Source organism: Notechis scutatus, chromosome 2 (assembly GCF_049901735.1).
Source record: "Notechis scutatus isolate UNSWTSFEM ecotype Mainland chromosome 2, rNotScu1.2, whole genome shotgun sequence".
Taxonomy (NCBI): domain Eukaryota; kingdom Metazoa; phylum Chordata; class Lepidosauria; order Squamata; family Elapidae; genus Notechis; species Notechis scutatus.
The window spans coordinates 162,276,989-162,304,932 of NC_142010.1; the positions used below are offsets into that span (position 1 = coordinate 162,276,989).

The 27,944-nt window shown below is 38.1% G+C and overlaps 1 protein-coding gene across 4 annotated transcripts in view; it reads left to right on the forward strand.

Moving 5' to 3' along the window:
* Window positions 1–1,947: 1,947 nt before the first annotated feature.
* Window positions 1,948–27,944, forward strand: part of POSTN (periostin) — an 80,198-nt gene continuing 54,201 nt past the window's right edge. For 2 of the 4 annotated variants that reach the window (XM_026675487.2, XM_026675488.2), the window contains exons 1-6: window positions 1,949–2,172; window positions 18,059–18,157; window positions 19,389–19,453; window positions 20,599–20,756; window positions 22,508–22,672; window positions 24,318–24,464. In XM_026675487.2, the coding sequence (XP_026531272.2) occupies window positions 2,048–2,172; window positions 18,059–18,157; window positions 19,389–19,453; window positions 20,599–20,756; window positions 22,508–22,672; window positions 24,318–24,464 (759 nt within the window). In that variant the 5' untranslated portion in view covers window positions 1,949–2,047. Of the gene's footprint in view, window positions 2,173–18,058; window positions 18,158–19,388; window positions 19,454–20,598; window positions 20,757–22,507; window positions 22,673–24,317; window positions 24,465–27,944 lie in introns of all 4 variants that reach the window. The other 2 variants (XM_087957137.1, XM_026675486.2) reach the window with 2 other exon arrangements.

Genomic DNA, 27,944 nt, shown 5'->3' on the forward strand with positions numbered 1-27,944 from the left:
CAAATAGTTGTAAGTTGAGGACAATATGTAATGTGTAATAGGATTTGCAAATAATTGTGGTCTGAATTCAGTCTATAACATTTACATAGTATGATGCAGCATAATAGAGAGGCCTCATGTTTGAAAATCCTTTGGTGCTTATTATTTTAAATGCAGCATTTAACTGTAAAACCACTGAAGTTTCCTGGTCAGTAAATTTTTAAAAACAGTTCTTGATTAGTCTTCTCCCTAGCAAGAAGAATTAAGAAAACTACCAGGTTTCATGAATTCCATTCTGTATTAGAGTAATCAAAACAACAAATCTCAGAAATGTTGCTTTATTACTGCATGTTATAAACATTCAGAATTGTTGTTTAAATACAATCTGTGACACTTATCTATTCTCATAGATGGCATTCAGATGATAATGTTGAAGTCTAATTGGGTTGCTAAAATGGTATGGTTTGGGCTGCTGAATATTCTTAATAGACATTTTCAACTAATTTATTTGATTTATTGTATCATCACCAGTTATAAAACTGGTTTGTGGTAGTTTTCTTATGTTGACCATAAGAGGGCATTCCAAAGCAAAATGGTCACAGAGAACATTCCTCTTTTCCATATAGTAGTTTCCTTTTTCTCTCCCCACAAGAGGGCAGTCCATCACCGCTGCCACTTTTTTAGTCTTTTAAGATGAAACTCTTTTTTAATGAAGATTCTATTAAGTGAATAATGTGTGAATTTATTACAATGAAGGCATTCTTAATACAAATATTCATGCATTTATTTAATTCAGTGTTGATATATATTTTTGATTTGACTTTAGTTTATTATACTGAAGGGACCAAGACAGTGTTTTTGAAATTCAAGCAAGTTGTGCTCTCTTCAGTGAGAAACACTGAATATATTTGCCTGAAATGGTGTAGGGGTCTTCTGCTTGAGTGGGGAGTTGGAAGATCTCCAACATCCCTTCTAACTCATTATTCTGTTATTCTGATTCTACATGCATACCACAGTCAAAGCTTCTTCAAATGTAGAGATGTACTGTATGTTCCTAGTTTACTTGTGTGAAATAGATTATTGTAAGCTTTACTGAAAACATTGCAAAGTCTATGAGAAAATTGGCTGCATTCAAGTAAACTCCACCCACCGTCCAGGAGACTTTTATGGAACCCTAAATTTCCATGAAACAGATGTTTTGAAAAACTCTTGGCTTGGTCAACTCTTGTCTTCATGTGAAATTGTAAAATCAGTTCCTAAGCTACCTAGAAATTTCTTGATTCAGTTATGAAAACTATGAGCACCACTATTCCTAGTTTTTCACTGACTTATTGTGAATATTATTAATCAACATTTTACAATTGTTTACAACACATTGCTAAGCATTTATTGTTGGAATTACTTATAAATACATGTGTTTTATCAAATTAGGATGAATATATTGAACAATTTTCCTAAAATTAACTATTTCAGACCAATGGTTCCTAGATATCATGCTTCTCCTTAAAATATCCTATTTTCCTATGTTATTTTATATAGAAAAAGTATATCAATTAGTACATCAAGAAGACGACTAGCACTAACTCTGGTTTGATCCTTCTGGATGAGGAGTACTTAAAATGCTTATAATACAAAGTAATATGACATTTCTACTTTCTATAGGCAGAATGAAGACTCATATCTCATAGAGAACTATGTTAGAAAAAAACTGGTATCTTGTGTTCTTTATCCAGTAGTTTTATATATCTGTATGTGGAAAAACATTCAGTCACTTGAACTTGTGAGGCCATCCAGAAACTTTAAATTTTCTCCATTATAAACTCTAGTTATATCTAAACTGTAATTAATTTTATGTGAGCTGTCAAAATGAATAGATTGCTTTGTAATTCACATACATACAGAACTGGTTACAATCATCTGATGCTCCTCTTTCTCAGAGGGTGGTTCAAAGTTTCAGGTTGATATATTTTCTCCTCCCTCTGCCTTGCATCTTGGATATAAACTTTGAGCTCTCTATACCCTTTGCCAGTTCTCTTCTCAGACATTCAAGAAACAGAGAGACAGCAACATGGACTTCCTTTGGGTTGTTACAGTCACTATTTGTTTTATGCCAGTTTTTCATCTAGCAGAATCTTCCACTGCTCATTATGACAAGATTTTGACCCACAGTCGAATCAGGGCACGTGATCAAGGGTAAGCAATATGTTTGACATGGATAAAAATTATTGTAAGTTTTGTTTTTGTGGAGTTTAAACAAAATGTTTACTGTATTTTAACTTATTAATAAGCTGAGTCTTGTTAATGTGACTCTCCAGAATACTTTGTTTTAGTTTTAAAACTTATGTAGCTATTCTACATTTATCAATAGATATGATAAGATAAAGTCATGGAATATTATTAAAATTATCACTTTTGCTTTATGAACTGTTTCGCTTAAACTATAGCCATGTGGCAAAAGTATTGGTTAATAATTGAGTTTTATCAAAATTTTGACACAAGAAATTCAGAATGAAATGCATTTAATTAAATAGTTTATTAAATACATATATAATGTTTTTATGTTTGTATATTTTTAGTTATGATAAATACAATATTGCATATTTTGCAAAAGTGAACATTAAAGGATTAAATAGCAAATGCATTTTTATATAAAAGAAATATTTTAATTTATTACAATATTGTTTGAAATTACTAAAAAGGAATAATATTATAGAATGTATTCAAACGTATAGAGAAAATTATTTTTCAGTTTAAAATAATTCATTTTTATTAAAAATATTATGTTTTTATTTAGTTGTGGAATAATTTTATTTTAATGATTTTATTTCAAACATGGGTAATCAAATCAACCAACTGAATTATATAATATAGATATTTCCAATGGGAAAAATGAGAAGCAAAATACGTACCATTCTCCTATAATTTTACTTTTATTTTATTATTTAAAACATGTATATATGAATAAAGGCGAATATATGTGTCCCAGGAGAATGTTTCAGGATCCAATCTGCGTCAGACAAAACCTCTGATTCCAGTGACTGACCCAGATTGGCTTCTGCAACATTTATATAGCTGTCCATTTTATATCAAACTCTAACAGTAATCACAAATTCACCTGCTGGTGAGTTGATACATATTCATGTTACTAAACTATCATTTCTGCAGAAAAAAGGCTATATACTTTTCTATTAAATACTTGTGAGTATAATAAGGACAAATGCCTTCAGAGGCATTTCACAGAGTCATAGGGCTGGAAGGGACCTTGAAGTCTTATAGTCCAACTCCCTATTCAAGGCTGGAGTCCTTATACTATCCCAGCCAAATGGCTATCCAATATTCTTTGAAAACCTTTAGAAATGGAACACCACAACTCAGGGAAGCAAGCTGTTCCAGTGTTTAATTGTTCTCATTCTCAGGAAATTTCTCCTTAGTTCCTGATTGGATCTCTCTTTAATAGCTTCTACCAATTGTTTCTTCTCCTGCCCTCAGGTACTTCAGAGAATAAGTTGATCTCCTCTTCTATATGACATTCCCTCAAGTACTGGAAGACAACTATCATGTCACCCCTAATTCTTCTCCTTGATAGGCTAGAATGTAGAACATAGAAAAATAGGGTTGGAAGGGACCATTTCAGACAAATGGCTGTCCAGTCTCTTCTTGAAAACCTCCAGTGATGGAATACCACAACTTTTGGAGGCAAGCACAATGCATACATAATGGACATGCATTCATTCTATGGTCACAGCATCTGTTTTGCATTGTGGCAACCAGAACTGGACACAGTATTCCATGTAGGGCCATACTTGTGCATTGTAGAACATTGTGATATTGATGCTATCCCTTTGTTGATGAAGCCTAGGATTACATTGGCCTTTTTAGCAGCTGCAACATATTGGTGGCTCATACATAAGTGATGATCCACTAGAACACCTCAAACCCTCTCACAGTTACTAATATTACCGATCCATAAAATTTAGTCCAGGATTCAATAATTCACTTCAGTCTATGTTATGGATGTTTCCTTATTCCTACTCTTATCCAGGTGTGACTTACTCCATTGCTGGTTTCAGAACAGTACCACAGAAGTATAAGCCCATTTTATCTGGAAACAAACAAAACCTGAAAACAAATAAAGCAAGCAGAATCTGTGGATGGGAATAATTGTCCGGTCAAATATGATATTATTATTATTATTATTATTATTATTATTATTATTATTATTATTATTATTATTATTATTATTATTATTATTATTATTTATTATTATTATTATTATTTCTCGCACTGAGAAAAAGATTTTAGCTCTTGAATAGATAATGGAATGGCATTGTCACAACTATATGTATGTATGAAAGCTTAAGAGGCAATTCTCCAAGTATATGGATGGCACAATAAAAGCAAGATGATTTTGTATTGTAACTTGGCAAGGATTTTTAGAAATGTCTGCCATTGCCTGCTTTCTAGATCTACCCTTACACACCTATGAAAAAGTAATTATTGGTCTCCAGCCTTTAGTCATTTAGGCATGACAAAATGAGAATATAAGAGAAACAACTTTAGACAACAGAAAATTGAGTGATAATTCCAGCAAGTAACCAAACATGGCTTTATCAAAGTCCCATGAGGCATTTTCTGTTGATTTCTTATTTTTTATTATATGGAGTCAGAGTAAATAATCCTGCACCTGCAGGATTGAAGGCTTTCATAAAAATGATGAAAGCAGCTTTCCATTAGGATACAAACTTGGTCTTTTGCATACTTGCACAAATAAGAAGACTGAAACTTGTGATGTAAAGGCCACAATATTGTTTTTGTTATTTGCTCACTGTCCAGTAGATTCCACTCCCTCACAGCCATATTAAAGTGTTTTTGCTGCAGGCTCTGAAGAATCAGAAATTTTGCATTGCCCTCACTTGCTGGGCCTTATTCGTATTCAAGTTTCTAGGCCAGAGAGTCATGCTGCCTTACAGTTTTCATGTAGGACAAATCAAAGGGGAAGTGATTGGGAGAATCCTTGGACTGTGGACCTTTAGCTATATCTTCCATGCATAAATTGGCTGGAAATAAAAGGTGTCTTAAATATTTTCATCTGAATCAGTCAGTCAATCAGAATAGAGCTGAAAGGGACCTTAGAGATTGTCTAGAACAACCCACTGTTCAAGCAAGAGACCATTTCAGAGAAGTGGTTGTCCAGTCTTTTTTTTAAAAAAAAAACCTCCAGTGATGAAGCACCCACAATTTCTGAAGGCAAGCTCTTCGATTGAAGGAGCTGGCAGATATTATCTCAGAACCATTGTATCATATCTTTAAAAAAATCTTGGAGTGCTGGGGAACTACCACAGTACTGGAAAACAGCTGAATGTGGTTCCCACCTTCAAAAAAAGGGGAAAAAACAGACCCAGGAAACTACAGAGCAATCAGCCTAACTAGCGCCGTATAGAACATTGTGATCTTTTTTTTTTTTTTAAAACAAGTTTTATTAAAAGTTTCAACAACAAACAAATCATTACATATTGAATCTTTCCCTATCTTTCTACAATAATTTCCCCAATATTCTCATAAAACACAAACAAACACAAACAAACATAAAAAAAAATCTTTTAGTAAAGTACCTTGGCCCCAGTTACCTCTCTTTGCATGGGCTAAAATAATAGCACATATCACTCTTCACATTTCTATCTTATTTAATCCATCTTAATTAAATCATTAAATTTGTATCTTTTGCCCATTCAATTATCCCTCTATCTCTTCTTATAATAAAAAAAAAATTTCTCCTGAAATCACTAATCAGAGTATGATGCCTTTCTATCCTCCCCTAAGTTAGTAAAATTAACATTCAGCATAACAAATACCCAATTTGGTTCTGCTTGGTACATTCTATCCACCAAAAATGTTTAAATACATTGTATCCTCTTTTCCTTCGATATTTTATTACATTTTAAAAATCAATCATTATTAAAAACTTCAACATTTTAATTTCTTATTAAATCTTAAACCATTCTAATTTACTATTTCAAATATAAATGTTACAATACCATCTTCTGTACCTTAGCAGAATCTTTCTTACAGAAAATTACATTTCATCCTTTGTCTCTAAAAAAAATCCCTCTTCTCCCATCCAATTTTAAAGCTTTGAGGCTTTTCTCCGCCTTTCCCTTTCTTTCTTCCCCCACCAAATCTTCCTACCCCCCTTCTTCTTCTAACCTCTGCCTTGCTGGGATCCCTTCTCTGTTGTGTTCCCTTTTTCTCTTGTTTGCTATCATTATATTTACTTTGCATCATATTTTTCTCTTTCTCAAATGTTTTTTTAGATCTTAAGTCCTTCATTTTCCTTGCTCTCTTCCTTCCTTCTTCCTTAGATAAGTTTTGGAATTCAATGAAGATGGCGTCTTCATCTCTTCCTTGTTGTTCTTCTTCCGTTTCCATCTGTTCCATTGTCTGTTGATAATTGACCAGCGCCATTTCTAGAAATAGAAAAGCTTTTTCCATGCCATCTTTGCAGGCTGCTTTTGTTTGCTCATATTCATCCCTCAGGTCTTCAAAAGGAAAGCCATTATAAATAAATCTTTTCTTTTCTTTATTCTCTCTTTCTTCTTACACCAACCAAATATTCGAGAGAAAGGCAAAACAATCCCAAAATCCACAATCCTCAATAAATCCAAGCAAGCCAAAATTCCCCCTTCCTCTTCCAGGGGTGGTATCAAACAAATAAAAAAAAAGAATCCAAGTCTATATTTTAAAGCCTTATTAAGATTGTATTTCTGTCCTCAAGTCTTCAAGGCATCTCCTCCAACAAGATCCAAATTAATATATTTTCTTTATCCTCTCCCTTCCGGCTTAATTCCGTGGGAGGAGAGTAAACTTTCCCTTCAGCACCTCAAAATAGCCGCTTTTTTTTTCTCTTGTGGAAGAAATCATCAGAAAACCATCTTTTCCAGGAATTAAATTAGATAGATCTCAAAGCCCTGGGTCGACCAAGAAGAACTTTTACTTTCAATAACTTTCTCTTCTTCCTCCTGCGCATACTTGCCCGGCTGTCAACTTCTTTGTGGCGGCCATTACGGACCGCCGCTGCACCGTCCTGGTAACAGGGGGTTCTGCCGGCCAGGGAGGGGGTCTGCAACACCCCCAAACCCTTCCTCCGGATCCCCTTACCTTCAGCTACCCCTGCAGGGCAGCCTTGCTCCGCACCCGTCCGGTCGGAGCCCCAAAACTAGCGCGGCAGGATCGCGCAGCTTCGCGAATCCCTACCGCTCGCGAAGCCGACAAACCGGAAACCCTAGAACATTGTGATCTTGATGCTATCCCTCTGTTGATGCAGCCTAGGACTACACTGGCCTTTTTGGCAGCTACAGCATGAGAAGATACTAGAAAAAATAATAATAAAAAAAGATCTGTGAACATCTAGAAACAAACAAATAACAAATGGATTTGTTAAAAACAGATAATGCCAAACCAATCTTATTTCATTCTTTGACAAAGTGACTAAATTACTAGACCAGCGAAATGCTGTGGGCATAGTATATTTAAACTTCAATAAGGCATTTGACAAAGTAAACCATAATCTTCTTATTGGTAAGCTAGAAAAATGTGGGATAGACAGCATCACCACCAGATGGATTTGTAACTGACTGACAAACCGTACTCAAAAAGTAGTCCTTAATGGTACTATATCTACATGGAGGGAAGTAAGCAGGACGTATCACAAGGTTTTGTCTTAAGCCCAATACTCTTCAATATCTCCACAAATGATTTAGATGAGGGAATAGAAGGGGAACTCTCAAATCTGCAGATTATACTAAGCTGGTAGGAATAGCCAAAATCCAGAAGACAAACTCAGGATCCAAAAAGATCTTTACAGACCTTGAACATGGATGGGCCCTATCCAACAAAATGAAATTTAATGTGGAGAAAAGCAAGGTTTTACACCTGGGCTGGAAAAACCAAAGATACAAGTACAGATTAGGTGAAATCTGGCTCAAAAACAGTAATTGTGAGGGAGACCTTGGAGTAGAAGAGCTTAAACATGAGTTTAACAATGTGTGACAGCAGTCAAAAAAGCTAATGCAATCCTTTGCTGTATAAACAAAGGTATAAAATCAAAATAACTGAAGTACTCGCACTGCTTTATACAGCCTTAGTAAGGCCACACCTGGAATACCGCATCTAGTTTTGGTCACCACATTACAAAAAAGATGTTGAGACCTTGGAAAAAGTGCAAAGAAGAGCAACTAAGATGATTAAAGGCCCAGAGACTAACACATATGAATAATATTTGCAGTATTTGGATTTGGCTAGTTTAGAGAAAAGAAGGACAAGGAGGGACAATATTTCAATATTTGAAAGACTGTCACAAAGAGGGGGCAATTTATTTTCCAAAGCACCAGAGGGAAGGACAAAAAACAATGGATGGAAACTAAGAGAGAGAAGCAACCTGGAACTAAGGAGCAACTTCCTAACAGTGAGGACAATTAACCAGAGGAACAGCTTCACTTCAGATGTTGTGGGTGCTTCATCACTGGAGGTTTTTAAGAAGCAACTGGACAGTCACTTGTCTGAAATGGTATAGGATCTCCTGCTTGAGCAGGGGACTGGACTAGAAGTCCTCCTGGGCCCTTCCAGCTCTATTCTAATTTTGATTCTGATTCTTTCAGTCCCTGGTTAATTGTTCTCAGAAAGTTTCTCCTTAATTCCAGGTTGCTTCTCTCCTTGATTAGTGTCCACCAATTGTTTCATGCCTTACCTTCTGGTGTTTTGGAAAGTAAAAAACTCCCTCTTTTTTGTGGCAGACCCTCAAATACTGGAATACTGCTATCATGCCACCTGTGTCCTTCTTTTCTCTAGACTAGCCATATCCAATTCCTGCAACTGTTCCTCATATGTTTTTGTCTCTATGCCTTTAATCATCTTAGTTGCTCTTCTTTGTATTTTTTCCAAAGTGTAACATCTTTTTTGTAATGTGGTGACCCAAACCCCATTATGATGCAGAATTTCAGGTAAATTGAATTTCAGGTAAACTGAAATTCAGTTCCTTCCTCCCCTTTGGTCATTTATTCTGTTTGGAGAGTCGTTAGCACAGCCTCGATTATGTATTTTCCTGCTTCTTTGCCCCCACCAATTGCTCTTTTTTCTAAAGGTATGGATTTGGAGGACTGATAGAAACATTTGTGGTTTTTACAATTCTCCCTTTTTTCTTCAGCCAAGAGAAAAAAAATTGACAGTACTCTTATTTATTTCACTGATTTTTTTTAAAAAGAAAGAAAAGATTAACTTTTTATCATTTCTCTGCAAAAATGTATAGACAACAACAAAAATATAGACTAACAGTTATGGTGCTTGTGGAAAAAAAGAGAAGAATTGAGTGAGAAGGATGAACTGTTCAGTGTGGATTGTGCTGCAGAAAGTCGAACATACCACTTTTGAGTTGCTTTTGCAGTTGGTTGGAAGCAGGGTGTTTCTTAAGAAATTGTGGGAAGTGGGAAGTAGCCCAATCTTACAGACAACTTTGTCATCCAAAAGATATGGGAACCAGAGGGTCAGCTATGCTTGATTTAATTGTTACTAATAGGGATGAAATGATTGAAGGTGTGGAAGTTTGGGGAAGTTTGGGGGAGAGTGACCATGCCATACCAGAATTCAGCACAATGCAGACAAAAATAATACAACAAAGTCAAACTAGTGTCTTGGACTTTAAGAGAGCTGACTTCAACAAATTTAGAGAGAGCTTAGGGAAGGATGCATGGATAGAAATCCTAAAGAGGAAAACAACTCAAAATTCTTGGAAAATTCTAAAAATGATATTATAAAACTCCAGTCCAACGCAATATCACATGGCTTGGGTCTTTGAACTTTGATTGAATTTTGACTTCTCTTTTGTGTGTTCTTAAATAAAGTGAAACTACTCAGATAAGCTTTCTTTCCAAGATATTCTATTTGATTTACCTTGATTTATATTCCTTTGCTTGTCTGTTATTTTTCTACTCAGCCTAGTAAATTGCTACCATTTAACAATTTGGTACACATCAAAAACCTGAAAAACGGACAGGTGATGATAATATTATTGGGCGGGATTCAAATGTCTTAACAACCGGTTCTGTGGGTGTGGTCTAATTTGTGGATATGGTTTGGTGGTCATGTGACTGAGTGGGCATGGCTTGCTGACTGGGCATGGTTTGGTGGTAACATGACTTGGTGCGCGTGGCTTGTATGCAAATATTGTAAATATTTATGTAAATATTGAATTTTTTATTAAAGAAGAGCAACTTTTTACCCAAAATCAGGCAAAGCAGGCAGGCAGATTGAGTTGCTCACAGAATCACAGAGTCACTCACAAATCAACCTTTCTGCAATCTGCTGCCTGAGTCTGTTAACATAAAATTTTCTTGCAAGCAAATTCATAATATTTGCTAGCAAGCAAACTCACAAAATTAACTCACAGCACACCATGGATGTAAATATTGATATATATATTTTATAAAAAGCAACTTTTACCAAAAATCAGGCAAAGCAGGCAGACAGATTGAGTTGCTTGCAGAATCACAGAGTCACTCACAGATCTACCTTTCTGCAATCTGTTGCCTGAATATGCACTGAAAAATAGAAGCTTTAGTCCTAAGGAAGGTTCAGCTCTTGCTCTCAGGGAAGCCGCCTAGGTGAAGGTGAAGCAGTACAACAGCAATTTAGATTAGCTAGAAAGCAAGAAATCCAACAATTTTCTGCTTTCTAGCTAATCTAAATCATGCAGCACAGCTGATAGTTGGAACAGCTGATCATCAGGGGAAAAAAGCAAAAACAGCAACTTACCAAAAATTAGGCAAAGGCACAATGCAGGCAAGTTGGATAGTGTGCATGCAAGATAAGGAGTGACTGGGCGGGGTGGGTGGGGAGGGGAGGGGCCAACCAGTGGCACAATTTGCCAGTTCTCCAAACTGCACAGAATCGTGATAACTGGTTCTATAGAACCGGTCAGAACCGGTAGAAACCAACCCCCCCCCCCGAATATTATGATAAGCATTTTTCTGCTATGGTTAGAAAGATAAGCTGAGCACAAGTTTATTCCGAGCACACAGTGGACATTGTTTAATGCTGTTTTGAACTGTTCGTTTTTTTTTTCTAATCTGCCAAGTCAATTTTTGCCATGTATATGATTTAGCTGCTTCAGTAATGATATTGTTGGTGATGCAGTTCAGGGTGGGATCTACTGAGTTCCTATTGGCTAGTTTAGGCTGGTATAGGCATGCCTTCTCCCCACCAGTTGCTAGACGTAGGCCAAATTCATATTAATGGGTCTAGGATAGTATTGCTTTACACTTCTGCTTCTACAATATGTCAAATATAGTTAATACCATACATATACATCAATATAGATACATAAAGTGTCTGTTTAATATGACTGAAATATTTTAATATACTTTTATTTGCTTATGTTTTATTGTATTTTAAATTGTACAATGAAATCATACACTAAGGTCTAGTAGGCACTAGTCTAAGATTCCAAAGCTTCAAGGGCAACAATGCTGCCTCTTTCTGAATAATTCTAAAAATGTAAGTCTTCACCTCAGCAGTATAGAGGGCACCCTCAGTCGGGGTGGCTTAGAGCCAGCATTATTACTGTACAATCATAAAATGGTGTATAATTTTCTGAATATGACTCCATTCAAGCAGTATGATGATGATCTTTCTGGATCAACTCAAAAATGTGAAAGATACCAAGCAATGGGTTCCCCTGGTTAGGAGGTACCAATAAAGCTACAGGGGAAGAGCAAAGAGACTATTATAGTAGCAGGATCATTCATGATATAGATGGGGGCAGTGGTGGAATTCAACCAGTTCGCACCTATTCAGGAGAAACATTTATTAACTTTCTGAGCAGTTAGGAGAACTGATTGTTGGAAGAAATCTCCTTTTGTTTTTTCCCTACTTTACTTCCTGTAAGGAAGGCAGGAAGGAAACTTTCTGCTGTTGTTTCTAGCCTAATCTTTATTGCTCTGCTTATAGAAACTGCCTCTTGACTAAGCCTTATTACATTATAAGAGCTAAAGGTTCTTGGCAGTATGCCCAGACTTACTGTTGCCTGAGCTTCTCTGGAGTTTTCTTTTCTTTTCTCTTCTTTGCTGATACTTTGCTTTGCTTTATTAGGGGCTTGACTTTCTTAAAGGGGATGAGTTTTTTAAAGCTTTTTACACGGCTTTAGTGGTTCCTGGCACTATCCTTTTGGGTTGACTTCCAAGAGGCAGGATGCAAGCTTGGCATTGATATTTTTTACTGCCTTTCTGGGGGGCATGTAATCTTTTTTTAAATCTAGATGAGGTAAGTGAGATCAGCTATCTTTAAGTGGTGCAAATGGATCTAAGGATTGCTTCTCCTGGGTGTGAAAGGGTGCTTTGGCAGTTCACTGAGCACAGGAGTCTCTTGTTTATGGAGATTCTTCAGTCATCCAGGTCATGGCTGTCCCAAAGGTGCTTTTTTCAAGAGCAACTGGACTTCCTTGATTTCCAGAAAATCCAGTTGCCTCTTGAAAAAGCACCATGGCATATGATTGCTCACTGATAATAAGATTTAAGAAAATAAGTTAGGGATATGGATCCTCCAATTCGTTTTTGTTTTCTCTCATGATAATAAATACATTATTAGTAACATGGCACCAGGCTTGAAGTATATTTAGATATCTGTGACATGTACTAATTTTATTGTGATCCTGACAAGCTTGGGAGGCTTGAACCCGAGTAACCAAAGATCCACATACAAATACCCGCGAGAACCTCAGAAAACAAACAAATATATATATATATATATATATATATATATATATATATATATATATATATATATATATAAACATTAGTAAACAAAATAGTTATTCAAAATCATTCTAGTACTGGTATGAATCTTGTAAATCTTTCATGTTTCTTTTCAATATCTATCAATCTTTGAGAACAATTGAAATGTTTCCCTCCCTTCTTCATTATTACTTAACTGTTAATAAGCATACCATTGGATAGTCATACAGTTTTATCTTATAAATTATTTACTATTAATAAGCAAAATAATTATTCAAATTCATTCTAATAACTGGTATAAATTTCCTTATAAATCTTTCACATTTCTTTTCAATATTTTATCAATCTTTAGAAACAATTGCAATGTTTCCCTCTCTTCTTTATTATTGCATTAATTATAAATAAACATACCATTACATAACAATACAGTTTTATCTCATAGATTATTTACTTATTTCATTTCTAACTCATTACAGTATTCTACTGTCACAACACTATCTTTTGTACCTTTGTACCTAATTTAACCATTGTCTCTGGGTTTTCTAGCTGAGCAAATACCTTTAATCCTAGTATGTTTCCCCTTTTTTTTGTTTCCTGTTTTTGTCCCTCATAAGTTCTTTCCCTTTCTATCTTTCCCCCCTTTTTCTCATCCCCTTTTTTTATACCCTTCTCTCTCAAATTTTCCCTTCTGTAGTTTTCTTTTCTGCTTCTCCTTGCTGTTATACTTCTTTTTCAGACTATTTTTCTTTTTGGCTGTTCCCTTTGATCTCAAATTTTTAACTCCTTTCCCCCTTTTCCCCCTTATTACCACACTTTGCATTATTTGATCATTGAAAATGGCTTCTTCTTTGTCCCGCCCTTCTTCTTGCTCTTGAGGCTTTTCCTTTTGCTTTTCATAGTTCAGGATCTCCATTTCAAAAAATTCAAATACAAAGTCAAAGGATCTTCCTCCCCTTTCTGTATCTTCTTTCTGTTTTTTAAGACTCATCTTCAATTCCTCCAGGGGTGATGGCATTTTAAACACTTTTGAACAACCACCCGATTGACTTTAAGTAAAAACAGAAAAAGAAAGAAAAAAACAATGCCAAAAACTTTTTTTTAAATCACCAAATGATCCCAGACTGTTCCTTCTTATTTCTTTCCTTTAATTTTCCTTTCCGTGGGTTACTATATCTTTTAATAAGATTTCAGTTACAATGTATCCTCAGGAGTTTCAAAGTTTCACTGTTAATCCTCTTTATTTTTCCAGGTGGCACTCCATTTTTCCATTAGTCCAAGTCCCACCCTTTTGCCTCCACTCTTCTCCTTTTTAGGGCTTTAAAATGACCAAGAAAAAATATTTATTCTCCTTTTGACACTTAGATTTCAGTTTAAGATTGCCTATTAGTGTCAAAATAGATTAATATAAATTTCTTTCCATACCATTTGTAATTGTCAATATAAAGGTTAAAAAAAGGTTTTTAACCTCCTTTTCTCTCTCCGTCGCCACTTAAAGATCTTCTTTCAGAAGTATCCCTCTAGGTACTTTTAGATTCAGGGTACCTTGCTTAGATGTTCTCTGTTGTTTAGCCCGGTCTGTCCTGCTTTCCTCTGTCTTCCTCCTGCACAATCATATCCAGTTGGGTTCTTCTTTGAGGTGGCCATTCCTGACCACCGCTGCAACCGCCTTCGGGGAAGGGAGTTTAGACCAGCCAAGGAGGAGAGATGCGGCTCCCCTCCACTTGGCTAGCAATCTCCCCTCTCACACCTCGGGGGCTGCCCAACAAGGAGGGGCCCAGCGGCGAGCCAGTGAACCATGCATCACGGTTCTGTGTGCGAGAGAGCCAAACCGAGTGGGTCTGTCTCTCTCTGTGTGTGTCATCACACCCCCTCCATCTCATCCAGCACTATCCCTCCTCATCATCCCTTGCTCCATGACCACCCATCTATCCCACACTATCATCTACTACTACACACTACTACACTTCACATCATCTACATCCCACAACCATCCTGCACCCTCCTCACTACCCCATCATGCATCCACCCACCACCCCCTCATCTATCACACTCACACTACACATCTCACACACCATCTCCCATCACTACCTCCTCTCTTCTCTCTCACTCACATCACTATCACTCTATCCTCCATCCATCCCCATCTCTGCATCCCTCTCTGCATCCCTCCCTCCCTCCATCTATTTATCTCTCCCTCCCTCCCTCCATCTATCCATCACTGCATCCATCTACCTATCCCTCCATCTCTCCATCTCTCCCTCCATCTATCTATCTCCTGCCTAGCTTCACATATTGTGTGAATCCAACCACTTGGGCTGTGGAGGGAGAGTGGAGGCTGGCAGCAAAGCCAAGTGTTGGAGATCCATACAAAATAAGGCAACTCCAACCTGGATCCTGTCGGGAAGACACCCCTCTTCCCTCTCCCTCTCCCCCCATGGCAGGGACTCACCTCCAGCTGGCAAGAGCAGAGCAGGAAGCATGTACACGTTCTCCACCGCAGCGATGGCACATGCTTAGTCCAAAGAACTCTCTTTTTATTTCAATGCTGGGAATTATGTTCATTCCCAGCCCGTAATGAGTCCCAAACAGTCCCTCGAGATAAGCACCTACCTTTATCTTTTTGAATTGCTGCCAACAACTAAAGTGCCAAATTAACTGTAAAAAGCCAAACAAAGTACAAAGTCCACACAGAGCTTCAAGGTTTAATCTGAACAGAGCAAATAAAGTTGCTTCCTGCAAAGGCTCATGTACCTTTGCACTTCCTTTGTATCTTATAGGAGTGGCAATCAAGGATAATGAACATGTGATTTGAAAAATCCAAGCAGCAACTATACATACTGTGGCTATGTGGTCATGTGACTGGGTGGGCATGGCTATATGGTCATGTGACTGGGTAGGCCAAAGGAGAGAAACTCACTTTAACAATGCTCTTGGAGCAGGGGATTGGACTAGATGACCTCTGAGGTCCCTTCCAGCCCTGGATTGCTGTGCTGTTTCAAAGCATCCTCTGAATCTGTGTCTAGTGCCAGGGTTTGTGGTCCTTCCTTCCTCTCATTTTTCTCTCCTTCCTCCCCCTCGTCTATCCATCCAACCCATCCATCCATCCAACCATCCATCCATCCAACCATCCATATCTCCTTCACTTTCCCTTCCCTACACTCATTCTCCCTTCCCTCCCTTTCTTTCTCCCTTCCCTTCCCTTCTCTCTCTCCCTCCCTCCCTCTCTCCCTCTTTCTTTCGTTCCTTTCTCCCTTCCTTCCCTTCCTTTTTCTCCCTTCTCTCCCTCTCTCTCTTTTTTCTCTTTCTTCCTTCCTTCCTTCCTTCCTTCCTTCCTTCCTTCCTTCCTTCCTTTCTTTCTTTCTTTCTTTCTTTCTTTCTTTCTTTCTTTCTTTCTTTCTTTCTTTCTTTCTCTTTCTTTCTTTCTTTCTTTCTTTTGCTGCACCCCTTCATGCCCCATTTTGGGCCTAGCAAGCCTCCCTGGAGCCTCAGGAGAGCTAAAATGGGGTGCAAGGGGGTGCACCACACCCCCATGCCCTGTTTTAGGCCTACGAAGCCTCCCTGCAGCCTCCTGGGAGCCAAAATGCGGTATGCACCCCCCATTGCCCCATTTTGGGCCTAGAAGGCCTCCCTGCACTTACCTGGGAGCCAGAACCAGATGCATAGGGACTCCAGATGCATAGGGACTCCAGGGAGGAGAGGGATAGGGTGGGGCAGGGCTAGCTGGTCTTTGGAACAACCAGTTCAACAAACTGGATGTAAAATTAACATCCAGTTTGCCTAAATGAGCCCGAACCGGCTGAATCCCAGCACTGCCTAACCATGAAAATGTTCCCTAGTGCAGATTGTGAGTCCCACCATGAACTTAAATGACCATCCATGATTCAGAAATTTGATGTCAAGAAGATTCCCCTAGCATATGCAACTGAAATTAATAGATTTGAACTGTCCAACATCACAGAAAGACAACCAGATGAGCTATAGGAAGAAATAAAAATAACTCTTACTGAAGTAGCCAAAAAAATATTTTACTTACAAGAAACCAATGAAATTGCCCAAATGGAGATTGGAAGCTACAACAGAGACTGCAGAAGAGAGAACAAAAGCAAACACCATTGGTGACAGGGAAGAAATGAGAAAACTAAATGCAAAGTTCCAGCAAGTGGCAAGAAAATATAAAGAAAAGTACTGGGCTGAACAATGAAAGAAACTGCAGAAAGGAGCCATGAGAAGTCATACAAGAGAGAGTTTCACTTATGTAAAGAGGGCCAGAAACCCCTTTATGATAAGAAAGGCTATGGTCAGAGGACATGATGGGCAGAAATTGCATGAGCAACAAGCTTTCAGAGAAAGATGATGTGAATATGCAACTTTATGCAACAACTTTACATAAACGAAAACAAGGCCAAGCCATAAAAAGAGAAGCTGACCTACCAGAAATGGAACCAGGTATCCTGGAGGAGGAAGTAGTGTGGGCACTCAACCAGTTGCCTAACCTCAAAGTTGAGTTGCTGCTGAGTTGCTGAGACCACTGCCAACAAAAGCACTGACAGCACTTTGCTAAAGTATGTGAAAGTCTGGTCAGTGGCCAAAAGAATGGAAAAGGTTGATATTTATTCCAATACCAAAGAAAAGTGATGTGAAAGGCTGTTCCAACCACTAAGCCATAGTATTGATATCACATGTGAGTAAAATTATCTTGAAGATAAATCCAGCAATTTTTGAATCCAACTGCCAACAGAGAACTACCTGATCCACAAGCAGTATTTGTATTTCAGAAAGGGAGAGGAATGTGTGATAATATTGTCAATCTGCATTGGATGATGGAAAAAGCAAAGGAATACCATAAAGATATATGCTTCATTAACTACACAAAAGCCTTTGTTGACCATGACAAGCCCTGGAACTGCCTCAAAGTACTGGGAATATCACTACACCAAATCCAGCTCATTCAGTCATTGTACTCTGATCAGGCAGCCAATATAAGAACGGAATATGGAGACACAAAATGGTTCAGAATTGGAAAAAGCACCCAGCAATGTTGTATCCTGTTACCTATACTATTCAACATGTACACAGAAATAGTTATGAGAAATGTATATTTGGAGGAATCTGCCATTGCTTGCTAGTCATCTTAGCTGTCCAAGGAATATGCAGGAGCTTTCTCCACACCTCAAATGAGTTGATTTTTCTTCCTATCTTGCTTTTCAAAGGTCCAACTTTCACAACCATAAAGGCAATATATAAATATTTTAAGTAAGTAAACATTCAAATTGTAAAGGATGTTTTTTGTTTTCTTCCAGGCCAAATGTCTGTGCTCTCCAGCAAGTTATGGGAACCAATAAGAAATATTTCAGCACATGCAGGAACTGGTACCAGGGAACCATCTGTGGAAAGAGAGCGTAAGTCCTGTTCAAGACTATTAACTATAATGATAATAATAACTTATAATTTTATTTATTAATTTTGTGTGGATTACCTATAGTGTCTGTGTAGCAGAGCCAGCTTGATTTTCATGGTACTATTTAGATGGAAATAAATGTACAGATAGCCCTTATTGAATGATCACTCATTTGGCAACCATTCAAATGTATGGCAATGCTGAGAGGTATTTTTGATCGGTCCTAGTAGCTGTGACCATTGTAATATCCTTGTGTTCATCTGATTGCAATTTGGGCTTGCAATCACATTGCAGCATCCCATTGAGACATGATCAACTTTTGTTAATTCCTGTCAGCTTCCTCATTGATTTTGTTTGTTGCAAAGCGATATTGTGCCTTATGACTGTGTTCAGTTTCTATCAATAAACAAGGACTATTGCATATATATTTCAGAGAGCAAATTTTATAGATTAGAGTTAATCTTTACTGGAATGGCATAAAAGCTGTATCTAGGTTATGGGAACCTAGAATTCCTTGAGTTGTACAACATTTATATATTGAAAACTGTATTTATTTTGAACTTATTATGACTATAATAAAGACTGACTTGTTTTGATTGTCACTATAAAATGTTAGAACTGCAATACAAAACTACAGCTTCCAACTCTGTTTCTGGAAAATAGCATTGAAATTCGATAAATGACTTGCAGGAGGATGACTATTGGAATTTAGGAGGTTCTTTTGATCAAGACATGGTCCTGAACTTAATCAGAGTACCGAAGGAATACTGAGTAATGATATGCCCCATTTTAAGAGCAAAATGTTATGTAATAAATGGTAAAATAAGGCTCTGTTATACTGCAAACGAGTTTTGCTATAATTCTTAGAGACTATCTCTGTAGAAAATTAAATGTGCAATATAAATTATTGGGATTTCAGATGCAGGGTTTTCAATAATGATTAATTATCCTTCTTGTGGAAATCCCTTTTTAAACTGCCTTTTACTTCTCTGTGTATCTCTCTTGTTCCTAGCTTTTGCTCTGATTACAGACTTTTAATGCATCTGTTCTTATTGTTGCTTAAATATAGTTTTGTATTGTGTATTTTGTTTTTATATATTTTATATATTATATATTTTTATATATTCTATATAACTCCTCTAATCCACTTCAAATATGTTTACATTAAAAGTGATACTAAATAAATATTAAGACATAGGAAGATAAAATAATCTTGCATTGGTACTCTGCAGAACTGTTTTATATGAATGCTGCCCTGGCTACATGAAGATGGAAGGAGAACGAGGATGTCCTGCAGGTATTATCATGGAACTATTTAATATACCCAATGTATTTATTTTTAAATATTTTATATTTAAGACATATACAGAAATAAAAGAATGCCTTGAAAAAAATTAAAAGATGCCCTAGAAAAACTCTATTTTTCTTCCTTTAATGAAGAAAAAATTATTCTGGATTATTGGTGTTGCTACCACAAACAGTCTCATTACTTCAACTTCCTTTATTTCCCAATGATAAAATGATAGGAATAGATTCCCCTAAATGATCTAATATGTCAAGGCAATTCATGTTGGAGTAGGCAGCCTTCTAAGTGCACAGGTGCCAAGCCATCTATGTAAAAAAAATTGTACCTGGAAACTAATTGGTAGTCAGTGCAGGGCCTGTAGTATGTTCTCAATGTTGGAAACTTTTAAGCATTTTTGAAAGGTCCCATGTGAAATGTATTGCAGTAGACTAAACTGGTGGTAATTAGTGCATGAATTACTTAGGGCATCTTGTGCTAAGTAGGGTCATAATGGGTGCCAAAGCAGAGCCAAAGCCTTCTTAGGTAGCAGAAGCCATGAATTCAGAAGAATCTCTGATCATGAATCTGTTCTTTCAAAGGTAATGCCTGCTTGTCCAGAGATAACATAACTATTGATGGAGAGCTTTGATGTACAAACTGTACCTGAACCATGTCAGAATTCAATTCTACTTCTGACAGAAATCCTGTCAATTACAAGACACTATGAGACTTCAGTGGCATCTCCCCTACAGCCTGAAATGTTGATTTAAAGTTGGGTATTCTTAGCAATTTGGTGATATTATTCTGTTGGACGATTCAGCAGCTTTATAGACATGATAAAAAGGATGTTTGATTATCCTCTGCCATGTGCAAGTTCAACCAGGATAAGCACAGATCAAGCTTGCACATAGCAGGGGATAATCTAAAATAGTGCCCTGTCTGCTTCCTTGAATTTCACAGGCCAGAATAAATCCTGGGTTATTCAAGTCATTGATCAACACAAAAGATCCTAGGGAACTTTATTTGCATTAAAATCTGGGCATTAAAACAGGAAGCAATTTAATACTACAGTAAATTCCATTAATAATTCACTAGAAAAAGAGCAACTAATTTAGAAAAGGATTTGATAACTAGTATAAGTTATTTTTCTTTTTCAGTGGCTCCAATAGATCACATATTTGGCACTTTGGGCATTATAGGAGCTACCTCCACTCAACGTTATTCTGAGATGTCGAAACTGAAAGAAGAAATTGAAGGACCTGGCTCTTACACATTCTTTGCACCAAGCAATGAAGCTTGGAATCTTTTAGATCGTGTAATTATATCAATTTTGATTTTTTATAAAAAGTTTAATGCTAAGAAATTAATAGATGAATAAATTATGAAGAAACACTAACACTCAGCTTTTGTACATATTATTGGAACTATTGATTCTGGTTAACTTTATACACATATATTTGCAAGCAGGGGTAGGATTTTACCAGTTCGCACCTATTCGCTAGAACAGGTTGTTAACATTCTAAGCAGTTAGGATAACCGGTTCTTAGAATAAATTACTGGCCTAATTCTGTAAGGAAGGCAGGAAGGAAACATTCTGGTGTTGCTTACAGAAACTGCCTCTTCATTAACCTTTATTACATTCTTGGCAGGACTAGACTTCCTATCTCAGGAACGTTTCTGGAGTTTTTTTCCCCTCCTTTGCTGATACTTTGCTTGTGAGGAGTGACCATTCAAAGTTACAATGGCACTGAAAAAAGTGACTGATGACCATTTTTCACACTTATGATTGTTGCAACATCCCCACAGTCATGAGAGGCCAGGCGAGGAGATGCATGCCTCGATGTGAGTGATATTGAGTTGGCCACACCCAGCCAATAACATGACCACCAAGCCATGTCCACCCAGTCACATGACCACCAAGCCATACCCACCACCTAAGCCACGCCCACAGAACAGGTTGTTAGAAATTTGAATCCCATCCCTGTTCGCAAGTTCACTTGCAGACACACACATAATTCTAAATAATCAGTGTTTGGCATTGCAGGCATGAGGTAAGATGGCTGGAACAGTAACTTAAACTTGGGTTTTCACAGTAGCTTCTAGAATGCAACTTCTGGCTTCAGAAAGGCAGACTTTCAAATTCACAGGACTAGGCTGCAGAAAATCTGTTTTCTAGTCTATTGTAATAAAAATGTATTATTGTGACAACCAATCATGTCTTTCCCAATGTACCATGTAACAAGTAAAATTATGATTATGTTCTTCAATTGCTGACTCCTATGTGAAAAGCCCTAAGATTATGTAGGGAGAGCCCATGATCCTCCCTCAGGTTATCATTATATCTTAGAAAATGGAATTAATGCTGAAATGGAGAGAATGCCCAGTAAAGGCTTATTTTGCCTGGTTTTTAGGCTTTTCCAATTACCCAGCATTGATGCATTAAATGAATATAAGAAGCTAGGTGTAAAGTAAATTGAAGAGGATAAAGCTTAAAGAGACTGCACAGTTTCTGACAGTGGAATAACAATGATATGAAGGACACTGTTGGCAAGTGTCTTGAGTTGGCAAGTATTATGGCAGGTTGATCTAAGAAAATATTTGCTAATGAGGTAAGGAGGAATAGAAAAGGTGGGGGTGTGAATATAAATAAACTTTTTCTGAAGGAGAAAAGCTAGATGGAAAAAAGGCGATATAAAAATATAAAGATTACCAAGAAAATGAGCTGTAAGAAGAACATGCTTAGTAGAAGAAGTAGGCAACTGAAATAAAGGCAGTAGGCAGCAGTAGTAGCATGTGGCTGATCTTTTCTGGTTGCCTGCTTTGTACTTAATTGTGAGGTATCCAGAGAATTTCAGGGCCAAAGGCTGGAGCAGAAAGTTGAAGCTATCCTGGAAGAAGGAAATGTTTAGCCACTTGTTATTGTTGCCAAGTACTGGCTATGTCAATGAAATCACTACTAGGCTGGTAAGTCAGAAGATTCAGAAAATAGTCAAAAATATCTCACTAGTTAACTGAAATAATGGAATTAATGGAATATCTACCTGAATTCAACTCCCCTGCCTCCAGGAAATCTACAATGGTCTGATTGAGAATGTAAACATCGAACTGTATAATGCTCTCCACAATCATATGGTAAACAGACGGATGTTGACAAAGGACCTTCGGAATAGCATGACTCTGGTGTCTATGTACAACAATCAAAAACTGCATATAAATCACTATCCCAATGGGGTAAGCTTATTTGTATAACATAAATGAACAACAGGATGTGGCTTGTACTATTTACATCATACATTTTGGAAAGAGATCTAAGATTCAATGTTCTAGTTTAAATTTCCCTTGAAATTCATATGAGTAATTTGTTCATATAAGATTATTATGTTAAGATGATTTTCAAAAATAGAAAATAATCAAAAATAACAATATTTTAAAACCCCAGGTTTGGTATAGAGGGCACTATTGGTATTTATTAATTGTCCCATGGACACGGTGTTGATGCACTTCAAATACTGCTAAACTTTCATTGATCCTAATTAATTTCCACTTCCTATTAGAATCCTTGGATTAGTACTCAGACAACAATCTACCCTGTTTCTCCAACAATACGGCCTCCCCCAATAGGAAGTCCCAGCATGTTTTATAGGCATGAAATGAAATTAAGCCCCTCCCCCCAAATTAAGGCATGCGAATTAAAACATGCGAAATGGTGGGGAATGGTGGTGGGGGGGTTGCCGTTAGGAAGTACTTTTGTTGCACACCCAGATATGGTGCTGCCTGCATTGACCCCGATACGAAGTGCCCCACCAACACCGAGGTCAACATCCAAGCCATCGCCACCCGCCCGCCCAAAGATGCAAGGGGGGGGAATTAAGTCACCCCCAAAAAGACAGCCTAGCCATTTTTTCGGGGCTCAAAAAAAAAAAAAAAGACCCGGCCTTATTATATGAGAAACACGGTATATGAAAGCAGTTCAGTAATCATGTTTGCTATAACTTTTTCAGTCACATAAAATGAAATGTAACTTAAAGGGCTATGTTGCAAAATATTTTCCAGCTACTGTATTTTTCGGACTATAAGACGCACTCCCCCCCCAAAAGTGGGTGGAAATATCTGTGTGTCTTATAGAGCGAATGTTGCTGAAGCCCCGCCCACCCACCGGCCCCCACTCTTCGACCTCTGCCTCCCAGCAATTTGCCTCCTTGCAGCAAACAGCAAACAGCCTGGTCAGCTTCAGCACAGCCTGATGTAGCACGAGCAGCTGATTGGTGGTTGATCTGCCTTTTGGAATACTGATGATGAACTGTTCCAAGCTAAGGGGATTGCCACTGCCCATCGGCACCAGTGCCACCCATCATTGCTGCCATCTATCACCGCCTCTGTGTGCCCCATTTTTGCCCTCTGTGTGTCCTGTTTTCAGCTGCCGCACCCCCATTTTTGGCCTCCGTAAGTCCCATGTTCAGTCTGTTCCAGGCACCTGGAACAGGCCAAAAATGGGACGCACAGAGGCTGAAAATGGGGCACATGGAAACCAAAAATGGGATACGCGGAGGCCAAAAATGGGGCACATGGAAGTGGTGATAGGTGGCAGCGGCAATGGAAGGCAGCAGCACCAATGGGCAGCAGTGATCCCCACAGTCTGGAATAGCAAATTGCAGGGTTTTTTCTTGTTTTCTTCCCCAAAAGTTTCTTATAGTCTGGAGTGTCTTATAGTCCAAAAAATATGATAAATGGTTTCCTGAACTTTTAAAAACAAACAGTACAAGTTTCATAAGCAAGTTATAAAATTAATTGAAAAAAAAAGACTATGTAAAGCTTGTTTGGTTAAAGTGGGAAGCCAAATTAATGCAAATATTAATTCATGCTTTCTCCCAATTAGGTTGTGACTGTTAATTGTGCCAGAATCACCCATGGCAATCAAATTGCTACAAATGGTGTTGTTCATGTAATTGATCGTGTGCTAACTCCAGTTGGCAATACCATTCAAGACTTCATTGAATCTGAAGATGATCTTTCATCTCTCAGAGTAAGCTTTTATTTAATCTTATTTTCTTTGAATCTTGTCTTTTAAAATAGTTGGCATATATAAGTAAAAATCAAGCTAAATTGCATGTAATGGAAGAAGATAGTACAGTAAAATACTATTTTAAAAATAAAAGTAGTTTGATTGCTAATTAATCCTCCCACCAAGATCTATTATTAGGCCAGTGGTAGAAAAAGTTATGTAGAAAACTGTTGGTTTTCCAGAATTAGTAGTATCAAGTGATATTGTAAATAAAATATAATCTTCCCACTGACAAATCTGAATCTCACTCTCTTGAGCTACAGAAGCTACATTTTGATCATCTAAACTGCAAATGTGTGATGCCATATTTGTATCCCCCTCTAGAAACATTATATGCTCCTACTCAATCTACTAGTTAAAAAGTCCATTAAACATAGCTGAGTTGAATTGAATTATTCAACAATTTCTAAAGCTGTCTAATGAATGGAGCTTAGCCTAACCTTCCTTGTGTTGTATTGAAAGCACATCCTGTTCCCCAGACAAACTGGGAATATTTTTATCATCTGCTTTTCTTTCCTTAAAGTGGTTGAGAAGAAGGAATCCGTCTTTGCCATTGTGAACAGAACTGCAATATTAGATATCAACTATCTAATTTAGATTTTGCCATGACCTTTTGTTATAAAATAAAGGAATGTGTTAATTTTGTCACAGTTTGTCACAGTTTAGATTGTTCCTGGAATTCTTTTTAATGAAAGTTTTTATACAATAGAGAAAGTTATACTGAAGAGAAGGAGTGAAATTAATGGACTTTATGTTGATCAATTTTCAGTGTTAGAACATTGATTAAATTTGCAAGTGTAGGAGAAGAGTAGACAGAAATGAGGGTGGAGTTAAGCAAACCATCAGCCTAGCATTTTTACATTTGCACAAATGATCTAAGACCAGCCCCTCTTGAAATGCCGTGGCCTTTGTCTGATGTTAATTTAGTACTGAACTTTAGTTGACAAGATTCTTTTTATTTTTGGGACATAGAAAATAAATTTTATTCTCTGTTCAGGTGTCTACAAGATTCTTATGTATAGCTTTGAGCAATAAATCTGAACTGCAACTTAACAAATGGCCCTGATTCTTTGCACCTGATAGCAAGTCCGCTATTTTATATTTGAAATACTTTTTTCTTTACCTCTCTCTCTCTCTCTCTCTCTCTCTCTCTCTCTCTCTCTCTCTCTCTCTCTCTCTCCCTCCCTCTCTCCCCCCCCTCATATATATATCTCAGAGATGGGATTCTACCGGTAGCTCTGAAGTTTATCTGGGAGCAATCTGGTTCTCTCCGATGATCAGCTGCTTGGGCCCCTGCTCCATACTGACCTTTATTTCCTGCTTTTGAAGCTCAGCTGCTTCGTGTGGCACAGTGGATTGCTGCATGTCAGCTGTTAAGTGCAGGAGAAGGTCAATAGGAAAGCCTTTGCGCATGCATGAAGTGCATATTTGCCACCAATGCGTGCAAGGCTCATGTGTACATAAGTGCACACCAACCAAGCCATGCCCACAGAACTAGTGGTAAAACAATTTGAATCCCAACACACACACACACACACACAGACAAACATAGACACACACAGATATATATACTTAAGAAAATATATATGTTTTCTTAAGTTTTCGCGGGTACTTACATGTATGGCATTCAGCTTTGTTCGGGTATTTTCCCATGTCATTGTAGTTGTGCTTTTAAAGTTGTAGCAACGTTTCGGCAGAATCTCATCTGCCATCATCAGGCTTCTGTATAGTGTTCATCTGTGAGTCATACACACACACACACACACACACACACACACACACACACACAGTGTTTTTCACAAAATAAGGCTAGGCCATCTTTTGGGGGGTGACTTAATTTCCTCCCCCACTTAGAGCGGCCCATACGCACGTACCTCGCCGTGAGGCTGCTTCTATCGGCCGACGAAAGCTCCCCGAAGGCAGAGTCCCCAGCCGCTTTGGGGCGAGGCGTGGCTGCCCGTGTCCCCTCGCCATTAGGCAGTCTCTTTCGGGCGATGGAAGCTCCCCAAGTGCAGTCACCAGCCACTTCGATCGGCCGGTAGAAGCAGCCTCAGGGCAAGTGAACACACACACTCCCCTCACTGCAAGGTTGCTTCTATCGGCAGATGAAAGCTCCATTGAGGGCAGAGTCCCCATCTGCTTCAGGGCGTGGCATGGATGACCATGTCCCCTCACCTTTAGGCAGTCTCTTTCGGGCGATGGAAGCTCCCCAAGTGCAGTCACCAGCCACATTGATCGGCTGGTAGAAGCGGCCTCGGAGCAAGTGCACACACACACTCCCCTCGCCGCGAGGCCACTTTTATTGGCAGACGAAAGCTCCCTTGAAGGTAGAGTCCCCAGCTGCTTCAGGATGAGGCGTGGCTGCCCGTGTCCCCTTGCCTTTAGGCAGTCTCTTTCGGGCGATGGAAGCTCCCCAAGTGCAGTCACCAGCCACATCGATCGGCCGGTAGAAGCGGCCTCGGGGTGAGCGCACACACACACTCCCCTCGCCAAGAGGCCACTTCTACCGGCCGATCAAAGTGGCTGGTGACTGCATTTGAGGAGCTTCCATCTACCCTTTTCTTCTCCTACCTAAAGCATAAACTTATGAAGTTAATAGTAAGAGTTGGAAGGACCTTGGAGGTTATCTAGTCCAACTCCCTACTCATGCAAGTGATTTATACTATTTCTGACAAAGGGCTATCACAACTTCTGAAGGCAATTAGTTCCACTGGTTGAAGGTTCTCACTGTTAGGAAGTTGCTCCTTAGTTCCAGGTTGCTTCTCTCCTTGATTAGTTTCCATCCATTGTTTCTTGTCTTGTCTTCAGGTGCTTTGGTAAATAAGTTTACCCCCTCTTCCTTATGGCAGCCCTTCAAGTATTGGAAGACTGTTGTCATGTCATTCCTGGTGCTTCTTTTCACTAAACTAGGTATATCCTGTTCCTGCAATCATTCTTTGTATATTATAGCTTCTAGGCCACTAATTATCTTGCTCTTCTTGGTACTCTTTCCGAAATCTCAAGATCTTTTTTTGTATTGGGGTGACCAAAACTGATCCTTATAAAGTGGTACTATTACTGTTATATTCTGAGCATGGGTGCAAGTAATTGAACTATTACTTTGTGTGATCTTGATTCTATCCCTCTGTTAATGCAATCTAGTATTGTATTAGGTTTTTTTGGCTGCTGCTGCACAATGTTGGCTCATGTTTAGATGGTTGTCCACTAGGATCCAAGATCTTTCTTGCAGTTACTACTATTGAGCCAGGTTTCACCTAGTCTGTGCCTGTACTTTTGCTTTTTCTTCCCTAAGGGTAAGATCTTGCTTTTCTCTATGTTAAATTTCATTTTGTTAGATAGGGCCTAGTGTTCAAGGCTGTTGACATCTATCTGGATCATGATATTCTGAGCAGGGGTGAGATGCATATATTTTTATTATCGGTTCTGTGGGCATGGCTAGGT